Here is a 12,012-nt window from a genome sequence, read left to right on the forward strand (position 1 = left end):
TTAACGACCATGATCATTTCGGTTTGGGTCATAAGGTGCAAATACTTTATATTCCTTGTGTTGAGGTTGAGTCAAACTCTGAATTCAAAAACAAACATAATGTTATTAGATAATTAAAATGAATTGTACTGATAATGTTACCTGAAGATTTAAACATCTAAAAAATCCAGTGCAACAGCATGATTTATATTTCCTCTAACAGGATTTCCCTTCGAACCATACCATTCATTTTCTTTGGCAAATGTCAATAAACTCACTTGCTGTAAGGAGGTATATTCCTTTAAGAAGGTAGGGTGTTGAGGGTTGATGTGGACACATACGTGCTGGGACTCCTTATTTTCAACAAAAAAAAAAAGCGCACGTGTTTTTCAATTCTGTTTCAATGATGGAAGTTTCTTACACCTGAAAATATACATTTCCATTTACCGATTCTTATTAAAATTATGACAGACTGTAGTTTGGTTCTCTGTAGTCTATTGTGCTACTCTGTTGTATTTTAAACCCAAATGAGCAATTCCAGGTTTATAAACCCATTTTGTGTGACATTCCATAGCAAAAAGCATATTTAGGACATACACCAGCTGCAGGGCTAACAGGACTAGCGTATTGTTTATGCACCAGATAAGTACAAGTGCATCCATTGTTCACACACTTGTGAACATTGAAAAGCCTCGTTTTTTTTAAATAAAAAAGGAACAACATTAAATAAAATACAAAAAACAACATAATCTATCTAAATTGCAGTAGAATTTTATCTAGAATGTGGTCATGGAAGTATTGGTCTACACACAGAGGAGCAAAGAGGAAGGAGGTGTGCCTGTTGGTCATGGTAAAAACTGGAGACAGATTTTTTTTCTGTTTGTATCAATGAGCTTCCCAGCAAATCTGGGAAGACAACAACCTGCATTGCTGAAATAAAAACAGCGACTTTGGAATGAAATGACTCTTATCGAGCATTGTTGATATATACAAATATATATATATATGCATACATACTCTGAGCAACTAAAACAGGAATCAGCTAAATGTCTTGCCTCCACTAGCTCTAGATAGCTTTCTTGTATTATGAAACAAATCAGACTAAACAAACACTGAATCTGACACTTAAAAACAAGCCTACACTATGAAGCAAGTTTCTTCAGTATATTGGGTAAAACTAACCCAAACAGTAAGGATGATGTTTACTGGTATTATAAGACTGACTTGATCACCTCAGCACTTGCTGTACATCTAAAACAAGCAGAGTTGGACTGACATGATAAATAATAAAATAAAACAAAATGAAATAGAGCTGAAAAGCAATTTAGCATAAAAGAAACAATGCAAAAAAAATGGATGCATGAAATGAATGAACTATTGTACAGCTAAAGCTATATTTATTATTCCAAAATGTGTCACTTGTTATGCGACAGACTGGCAACCTGTCCAGGGTGACCCCGCCTCTCGCCCGGAACGTTAGCTGGAGATGCACCAGCAACCCTCCTGACCCCACTGAGGGACAAGGGTGAAAGAAAATGGATGGATGGATGGTGTCACTTGTTATGAGTATAAGGCACAAGTTAATTTTCTTCGTTAGATACCATTCAGAAAGATTTAAATGTTTTATTTAAGTTATTTTAATGTCTTGCCTTAATACTTTATTAAAGTGTTAAATATTTACTTATAGTAGGACTGCGAAAGAGCTTCTCTATTCTATGTCAGGCGAATGCAACCTTTATAATCCAAGAAGCCATTTTTGCCATCAGTCCAGATAAATAAAATGTTTAAAATTTTGCATGACACTTTGAGAAAATACCACCTACTTTTTTCAATAAATATATATTTTGACATTTGTTGTGATTCTTCAAGAACCACAATTTTATTTCCATTTTTAGGTTGTAAAATAATCATAAAGAATCTTGTGCCAAAAGATGAGTGATACATCATGATAATAATCTAATCAAAGAAAAAAATAGATTTTATTAATTATGTTGCATTTATCCGTCATCTCCATTCACTTGTACTGCAGGGAGAGAGCTGGTGGTTATCTGCAGCAGTCGTTAGCTGCTGGGGACAAACCAACTGGCTAGGGCCATGGTTAAATTATGATTATATTTCATGTAATTGTTTACATTCTTCGTTGCCATATCTTTTAATAACTTTTTGTAAGTTATTAAGTTCATTCACATAAGATTTTAATGCAGTTTCTTATTTAATGGAAACACCGCAATTGCAAAATTGTGTGTGGGAGAGAGGGTTTATGTTAACAGAATATAGAAAAAGATTTGTGCACATTTGTAATGGAAATATAGGTACTGGGCAAGGGGCAGGGAACGCCTGGACAGGTCTCTAGTCCCTCACTGGGCAATACAGACACACACAGGATAAACAACCATCCACACCCACACTAAGAGCTATTTGGAGAGACCAGTTAACATAACCATCAACTGTAAAATCTATATATAAACTTTAACCAAAGTTATGAAGCCATTTTGGAATGTCCAAAGTGCCAAATGCAGCTCAGGAGCAATATGTTGCAGACCCCTGATTTAGGCCCTGAAAAAACTTAAAACTTAAAATTGTTTCTGTCAAAGCCGGATGACGGTTCTATACTACTGTCTATTTCATTAATTTTCACTATTATGTGCACTGATTGGTGGATTTCTGCTGCTTCGGAGTAAGGAAGATTTCAAGCATACAGATGACAGTCAAAATCATGAACTGAACCTGAAGTTGCCTTAAAAGGCCATTAAAACTTGCTTCACAGTGCAGACTGCTATTTTTTCATGTGGAAACTACAGACAGCTTGATTCAGTATGTCGAAGACACAACTGTGGTAGAAGAACCCTGTGCTTTACTCTTCCATGTGCAATTTAAATTTCATCATTTTGATTTCAAATTAGTGCAGTTTAAAACTGAATACACAAGCTGTGAATGCTCTGTGGAATTATGCAGACAAGAAATTAAAATCTTTTTCGCAAGTAGTGAGAAAACTGCATTCCACTGTTTAAATATGCTAAAACTGAGATGACAAATCGGCTTCAGGGCTTTGTGGTGGCAAACAGCGTGCAGGTGGGAGGGTTAAGGCTAGATTTTTGTTCTGAGGAGCCGGCTTTAAAAACAGACACCTGACTTTCAGGGACACTGAACAGAAACATAAGCAATAGCAAAGTCCTCTGCTATTATGAACTCTAGTTCAGATGTAGGGGATTGCATTTCTCTTAACATTCAGTCCAACATTAGTTGACATAAACTTTGCTTAAACTAAAACATCTACTCATAAATATAAAATGCTCATTGATAATACATACTAGGACACTAAATTAGTATACCACCAAAATGAACTGAGCAAGTAGTTGTTAAAACTGGGCTGTGTTTTTATATATAAAAAAACAGTTTTTTAAATATTTGCTAAAACTCTCAGTATGTCCTGACAGTATGCTATGAGCCAGAGAAAAGATCGATCTTCTCCACCTTCTCCCTGAGCTACTGTTGCTGTCTGAAGAAATGCAACACTCCCAACCAGAAACAACCAATCAGAGCCAGGAGGAAGGTCTTAGCGATGTCAGTCAACCTCATGTACGTGCTGCTCATGGTGCTAATGGCAAAGAATCAACTAACCTAACTGTTCCATCTGCCATCATAGGTGGTCTGATAGGGACAAGCTGTAGCACTGTAGAAAGCAAGACAAGAGGGGGTGAGCACAGCACATACATTAGAGTGTTTGACAGCACTAAGACCCTCCTCCTGGCTCTGATTGGTTGTTTCTGACTGAGCTGTGTATTTCTGTAGTTTGCATTGGGAGAAGGCAGATTAACTCTTTTTTTTTCAAAGATTACTTGTCTCATACCTTACTGTCACAACATAATGGCAGTTTTAACAAATATGATAAAAAAACATTTTTTACAAGAGTAACATACCACAGCTTTAAAGGAAGTCTGCCATGATAATTTACCCTGGTTAAAAGTTATTTTGGGATGAAGCTGGAGGCAAAGAAGCTTTTCCACATACAAATGTGTTCAGACAGGTGCGGGAACTATTCATCAGGTAAAAAATGATAAACATGACTGCAAGTCAAAAGCACTTTCACAGCCCCATTTCAAAAATGAGGTCTTTTCAGTCACACTTAACCTTCAAAATGGCTTCCTTATAACAGTATACAACAAATCTATAGGAACCACCTATAAAAAAGGAAGCCATGCACTGAGGAAAGCTTGGTTTTTTTGCACAGACTAATCAGGTGTAAATATACACGGTGTTTCTTTTCGGTCGTGGTGCTAAACAGTACATAGTGACTGCAGCCACAAAACGTGCCATTGTTGATGTTTTCATTTCCATACATATGGAACACATCAGTGTAGATTAATCTTTTGTGCATGTGGCTGTTGGGAGTGATCCGTGTCACTGCACACAGCAGCGAGAGCTTGCATTAATTGTAGGATCACTGAGGATTCCTGACAGATGAACCAAATCCTCCTTTCTGCCCAAGCTGAGGATCTTCTGACCACTGCAGCAGAGATACTGAAAAGCAAGAAGCAATTCATAAAGCTCCTTCCAAAAGCTAAGAGCCCATCTCTCTTCAAGTTGTGATGTATGTGGAACTGTGATGGAAGTATATAAATGGCCCCCTTTATATCTAAAAACTATTGACAAAGGGATGATTTTAGTTTGCATAACACAGGAGCTGTTGGCCTGCTGCTCGGCAACAGATCAACAGCTCCAATGTTCTTATGACCATTTTTCTCAAAGCAGCTAGTGCGCTTGAGAAAACAGTCTACCTGAAAGTCCACCTTACCTACTCTACTTGTTTCTCAACAACTGGACTGTACTAACCACCACTTACTGTAGGGAGTTCACTGAGTGTCAAGTACATCATCCATTGAAGACACAAAGCTATCCTTTGGGAAAAGTATTCTCCCTGAAGCCTAACAAAGGCTCAGGATGAAACACAGACACCAACAGAGGGGCAGGCGGGAGAAGAGGAGAGGGTTTCTTTCCCCATATATTAGATTCAAGCAAAATCAGAGTCTGGAGTTTGTCCAAGCCTTCCAAACAAATGAACTCTCAGGAAAGCAAAGCTTCACTACTATTGTTCATGTCATCTTCGTCCAGAAGCAGCAGGATCACTTCACTGATCAGCGCAGGATATGAGAACCGGAGTTTGTGCAAGTTCTTTCTTCTGGCTTTGAGCTAAGCTTCTCTGGCCTCTGAAATATGGACATGAGACAGGACAAGCATCACAAGCCCACCAAGACACCTCATGTTGTTATCCATCTACTGAACAATATATGAGGAAAGCCCACGCTCTTACCTGTGAACATTTTCCATGGCTGCTACCTCAGCAAGGGCTGCCAAGCTGAAGAAAGCAGGTAGCTCTGGTGGTAAGGTGTTCCGCCCAGTCTCCTCTGCTGTGGGACTGATGTAGCACCTTTTTTCATTGCATAAATTCTGTTGGTTTAATGGCTTCTTATCCTGTTCCTGGTTTACATCCCTAGCTTTGTTTTCTGTAAAAAAAAAAACAAAACAAAAAAAATCATATGAACGTATCTAAAAAAAATTAGCAAAACACACATTTCACTTATTTGATGATTTAGGCAGAATATACTGTATGAAATGGGTATCTTAAAACAGCAAAATGTTACTTTATAGTGTAGTATATCAATCATAGTGAAGCCCCAAACATATATATTAGTCCAAAAGTATTTATGCTGACTTTTTTTTATTACTATTTAAATGACTAGAAAATCCTCAGTCCAACAACACAAGTCCATTTTCTTTCCTCTCGTTGGTCAAGTTAAAAGTTAAAATCCCAGACCATAAGCACAACAATTCATAAATGAAGCACCTGAGAACTCACCTTCAGCTGCGGAAACACTGCCATCAGCTGTGCGCACCAAGTGTGTAATCCTGGACTTCCTAGCCTTCCTCTTCTGGCTGCCAACCAGCATCTCCATGCTGGAGGCACCATGGATGTCAGGGAACATGGAAGCAGAAGGCTGGGCTTTTGAAACTGAATCCAACTGCCAGCAGTTACTCTGTTCCACTGCAGCATTGCACAAAACACATCAATCAGACCAACATAACTTAGACTTTTCACAGTTTGTGACAGGAAGGGTACAGCAGATAAAGAATTTGCATAACATTCCCACAAAAGCACAGAAAAAAGGACAAACCAGCCCTGCACAACAAATAACCTAATTATTCACAACATTTCAAAGCTGAGCTAACAAAACAAAAACCTGACTAAGTCCAAAACTGTATTTACTTCATGTAAAATAAAAGAGGATGTTGAACTATAGTTTTTTTTCAGCATGAGAAAATATATTCCATTATCTCTATAAGAAAAAGTCAGCACGCTAGCTAAATCTGTCACAGCAGCTGTTGAGGTTCATGAACCATTAGGCTTAGGTGGAAACAAAACATGACATGACTGAGTGGACAGTTTTAATTGGATTAGAAGTTAATTTGACTGGAGCTGCATGTAAATGACCTGTGTAGTCAGGATTTCCCCCAGAAAACTTGCTAGGCTCAGTGGTCGGGGCGCTGAGGCAGCTCACCAGCGGCCCACCGTGTTTTTGTGTTAAAAATGTCCAATTGACAGGAAATGTTAAAATATTACTGGGTAACTATGTTAGTTGACGGCAGAGGCGGATCTACTGGGGTGGCAGTTTCCACCCCAAACGAGAGCCTCGCCACCCCTGTTGCCACCCCAGCTAGCGACAATGAATTCAATAAATAGTTATGGCAAATCGGACATTAAGCGCATGAAACTGTTTTTTCCGACAACATTGAATGCAACACAATGTAACCTGACACCCACTGCTAAGTAGCGGGAAGTGCAAGAGACAGAGCGAGAGGCACCATTGATGGATATATTACTGGACATTACGTGACTTATCGTAAGTCACACATGCGCCATTGCTGTCCATTGAGACAGGGAATATCGGTGGTCAGGAAAATACTACAACCACGCAAAGAATAAGAAAAAATGACGCAACATTTAACAGTTAATTCAACCCTATGACAACCATAGATAATAAGGGCTTCTGATTTAACAGGTGAGGAAAACGTTTTAATTTAAAGAAAACATTGAACAAGAGAGCAGTGGGTCAGTTATACTAGCCTAACCGCTTTTGGCCTGCTATTGACTTTGATAACCTTAACATGTGCTGCACAGTTTGGTGTGTTTTGGTTCCGTTAGCACTAAACAACCCGCCACCAAGTCATCAGTAGAGCAGCAGGCTGAGCAAGTCATCAGCTGCTTAGCTGAGGATTAGCTGATTTTAAAATCTGCTAATCAACTACGTTGGTGGTCAGGCGAAAACTTAATAATCACAATATAGACATTAAGCCTGACAGCATAATGTAACAGACTGGATGTTCTGTTTTAGTGTTTTTGCTACTTTTTTGTGTGGGAAATGTTTGTTTTTTGGTGTTGATTCCCCTGATCGGTAATCTCTGCTCTATCTGCTCGTTGAGCTGTTGTTTGTCGGTTGCGGAAGTGGAGCTTAGCTTGCATATTTGAAGTTGCTGTTCAACCGGAGCAGCATATTAACAACTTAATCCTCATTATAGTATGTGATGGTTGTTGTTTTTCTTACTGCTTGCGCGTATCAGGACGCAGAATAGTGAGATTTGTTGAGAATCAGTGACATTCAGTTCGGATGAATGCGACCTGGACATTAGGTCGCATTTGAATCGGATACGTATCGGATATGGGTCACATTCGAAAAAGAATCTGACCTGTGCTGTTCACACTGCCATGAAAAGATCGGATACAAGTCGCATTATGTCAAAAAAAAATCGGAAATGGGTCACTTCAGGCTGCAGTATGAACGCACCCATACAGAGCGAGAAAAGGCAGAATAGAAGTTGTTGGAGCTGTTTTTTCTTTTTCTTTATCCATTTGAATCTTGTTACTTTATTCTTAAATTTCTATTTTTTGCATTATTTACAGGGTTTATTTGTAAGTTAACTGTTGATTTTATTTATTTTTTGTGTTATTATTTTTCTTATTTTCTAAACTTAGACAGGAAGTGATATGGGTCAGTTCACTTTCTATAAGTGTAGGGGCCTGGTGAAGGACCAGCAGGCATTTGGGTTTGGGGCCTATGGTTTTTACCAAGAAAGAGAGGTAGCATGAGAACAAAGGAAAGTTTCATTTCTGTATCTAAAAAATTAGCAAAACACAAAAAGGAGACAGCTCAAAGTAGAATTGAGTAAATAAACATCTACATTAGCGGTTCTCAACGTGGGCGGTACCGCCCCCCAGGGGGCGTTCAGAGGACGGCAGGGGGGCACTGGCGGAAATTTTTACAAAAGGGGTGCGCTGGGATTCCTTTGGGGGGCGTTTGGTCGAAGGTAAACTTTGCACCTTATATGTACAACAATGCCCGTTTAGACTTTGAGCAACTTGCTAAAACTGTATTGTGTAACATTAAATCATGCTTGGCTGCAACTGTATCCGTAGACATAATATAAGGATAGACGCCTCATGGGCCGCTCTCGCCTATTGTCGCTGACGAGATTTAGGGCGGCCATCTTGGAGCGGTCCACCACTCCGCTCAGCGTTATGTGTTTAGCAGCACAATGACGTATCAACGCATTTAATCGATCATAACACGCTTTTTTGTTACTGGAAACCATATTCAAACATCTATCAAAGCTACATTTATAAACAATTGTATTATTTAGGTATGTTTTTAATACATAGTTTAGCATATTTAAATATGCTTAGTGGCTATAACAATAGAATAGGAATGGAATATTCTGACATTGATGTATGATGAGCATATTAAAAAGCACAAAGCCGCTCATAATTTAATAAATTATTTAGTAATATCAATACATATTTATATAACTATACAAACACAAATAAATAATGGCACAAATAAATAATGATTAATACTGAATATTATATATTGGATACATGTTTATATATATATATATATATATATATATATATATATATATATATATATATATGTTTTTCAGCCGACAAGTGTAGCTTCAGAGAGATCAGCAGCTGAGATTGAGTCCAAAATTCGATGTGAGATTCATCCGTGCTGCAGTGAATCTGTCTCTCTTTATAGATTCTCCCTCTTCTTCCTCACATCGTGTCTTTAGGAAACTTTCAAAACAAAAAAACGGAAGATTTGGGATGTATCTTACTAGTGAAAGAATTACATTTAAATAATAGTCTTTACTACCTGTGTAAACTTTGCTGGTGAATGTTATAACACATAATATAAGTTTTATAATATGTATTACATTGTTTCATTTCTAATATAGGCTCTTGTGTCAGATAATCTAAGTCAATGTTAGAGAATAATTATTTTTTTTAGATTTACAGAATCTCAGTTAGCCTTCATACCCTGTATTACACCAAGAACTGTAGCTAATATTAGCTGGTATCTCGCTGGTGGACATAAATACAGTAAAGTAATATTATAATCACAATATATACACAATAATATGTCCATCTTACTTGTGAAATGTTGTCTGTGGAGCCTCACATCAATAGTCCATCGATCTGAACAACAATATCCCTCAGTGCTGAGGCATCTTCTGCTGTTTTGATTGAGCAAAGTAGGAGGCTATACCGCTCCAATATGGCCGCCGTATTTCCTGTGCCGGAGCAGCCAATGCGGGGTCTACTCTTATATTATGTCTATGACTGTATCGATGGCAGCTCTTCTTCTATTCAGTGTTTGTTAGCTTCTGTTAGCTTTTGGACCAGCTCCGCTCCTGCTACTGGTAGCTTCACCACATCAGTTCCAGAAGTGACATAGCTGAGATTCACTTTGTCTGGTATGTTTGTACATGTGTTTTGGTAGTTTTGTGATCATGTCAAAGCAGCAACTTATATTAAAAAGTGCTTTATTTCCGTTTGAAGGCTGCAGGCTTCCATGGAAGGACAGCAGAAAATCTCTCTTATAAACATGTAATTACTAAAATCACGATACCCTGACTTTGTATCCCTCTGAAAAATGAACCCATTTAAATAAAGAAATCCCTCCATGGGTGATACCACGACAGAGAGCGTTCATTTTATAGCGTTAACACCGGTGCTGTAAGTGGTCCGGTATGAAACAGGTGTCATAGAACAACAGTACCACAGCACTTTTAAATTTCAATAATCAGAATACCTAAATTCTTACCATTGTTTTAAACGGTTTATGTCAGTCTGCCTTTTCCCCATCGATACGTTTCCCGACCGCCCTGCACCTTAGGGCAGTGGTCCCCAACCTTTTTATTACCGTGGACAGGTCAAGACTTGGAAATTTTGCTCCGGCCCAGAGGGGGTGTGTGTGTGTGGGGGGGGGGGGGGTGGCGCGTGAACCGTCAGATAAGGCTCCTGCATGTTGGTGTTCCCGCTAAATCCTAAATATTCCCAATTTGGGTTGTCTTGGCCTTTTTATCGCAGCCTGTGGGGTTTTCCCTGACTGGGAACGAGAATACAACCTGCTGAATGTGACAGCATTCAGCATTCAGCTGCTGATGAAAGCGCGGTGACTTAAGAACAGAGGGGAATCCCAAACAGCAGGCATATCGCGCAACTGAGAGTCTGGTGGATATCGGAGATTATATGTGGAAATGTTTATTATTATACGTATAGGTCACTAATATATATTATGTTTATTCAGTTAAAAATGTTAACTATGAAAAAACAGTCACCTTCAAATCATAGTGCAGCAAATAGAGCGGCTGCTCCCGTCATCTTTTATCCACCGCTTTTTCTTTTTGTTACGTCTTTTATCTCTTAAAATGACTCCACAAACTATCACTATTGCTTCTGCATCGCCATTCGTGTTTGGTTATTCTAAATTCCCGTATGCTATGTTGGAAGTTTTGTGGATTTTCTTCTGGAATCGCGATGATTGTGACTGGAATCGGTTCGTGTGGTGTGTTGCTCCTGCCGTGAGGCTGGAGACGCGAACCAATTCAACCTGTTGTAGTTTTATCAGCTCTGTGGTCACAGAGGTTTGGAGAATCGGCCGACAATTCTTAAATTTTGCTGTCTAAACCAGACTTAAGACTCACAAGCTCTACTCATCTCCTATCGACCACTACCCAAACGCTCTGATTCTGGTCGCTATGGTAACGTTTACATATCCCTTCAAAATAAAATGCAGATGCACCACTACGCCACAAAAATGAACATTTTACTTTTGTGAAAATTTTAACTCATGATAATGACTAACGGGAGCCCTGAGCTTGTTTCTCTGCAACGAGACGGTCCCATCTGGGAGTGATGAGAGACAAGGACACCCTAAGTGTTGCTTATATCCACAGCCTGCTTGGTCTGTACATGGCGAAGCAGTTTGACGCTTCATTCCCTCATTAGAATCCGGTCGCCGCATGTTACGCAGAGCGGGCTTGTAATGTGGGACTCACCTACCGGTCCGGGATAAATCCATTCTCCTTCTCTCTTCTCTGGGCCTTTTCCCCTTTGCAAAGAAACTTTACAAAGACATCTGATCTGTTTCTTACTCATTTTGCTGCTTGTGGGCTCAATGTTGGCGCGCAAGTAACCGAGAGAATCCGGTTAAAGGATTTTCAAAATAAAAGATCCTCCAGACTCAAATAATACATAAAACGGAAATATTTAATTATTTCTTGCGCGGACCGGTGCCAATTGGCCAATGGACTGGGAAATGGGGACCACTGCCTTAGGGGGTTGAAAAAAAAAAAGAACGCACACATTGTGCAAAACTCTGAAACAGGAGAAGCGGGACATAAAACAGAGCGACTAGATGTAAATTATGGCATAAAAACTGAGAATCTGACGCTGAACAGTAAAAAATCAACACATGATGTGAAACACATGAGATTAGGCGGCGCAGCAGGTGATGAGTGAAGATTACTGATGGTGAGCGTCAAACGATAAAATAAATCTAGCAACAGGAAAGAAACTAATGTGGACATAGCAATAAACCAAGAGAGGATAATACTAATGAAATGAAACTAATTGGAAATGAATGAAGAACAAAATGCAAGAATAAACTAAGAAACTAAGGTAAATACAGAGGA

At 39.0% G+C, this 12,012-nt stretch overlaps 1 protein-coding gene across 13 annotated transcripts in view; it reads right to left on the reverse strand.

Annotated features, from left to right (window-relative positions):
* Positions 1–12,012, reverse strand: part of bbx (BBX high mobility group box domain containing) — an 82,220-nt gene that overhangs the window by 11,914 nt on the left and 58,294 nt on the right. For 10 of the 13 annotated variants that reach the window (XR_014090999.1, XR_014090998.1, XR_014090997.1 and 7 more), the window contains 2 exons: positions 5,837–6,022; positions 5,291–5,483 (listed from right to left, as the gene is read on the reverse strand). The exons of the other annotated variants lie outside the window; for them this stretch is intronic. Coding sequence is in view for 7 of the 10 variants with exons in the window: in XM_081615890.1 (XP_081472016.1) it covers positions 5,291–5,483; positions 5,837–6,022 (379 nt within the window). In the remaining 3 variants the exon portion in view is untranslated. The remainder of the gene's footprint in view (positions 1–5,290; positions 5,484–5,836; positions 6,023–12,012) is intronic. 13 annotated transcript variants of the gene reach the window in all.

This window comes from Poecilia reticulata, chromosome 14 (genome assembly GCF_904066995.2).
Source record: "Poecilia reticulata chromosome 14, P_reticulata-male-v2, whole genome shotgun sequence".
Classification (NCBI taxonomy): domain Eukaryota; kingdom Metazoa; phylum Chordata; class Actinopteri; order Cyprinodontiformes; family Poeciliidae; genus Poecilia; species Poecilia reticulata.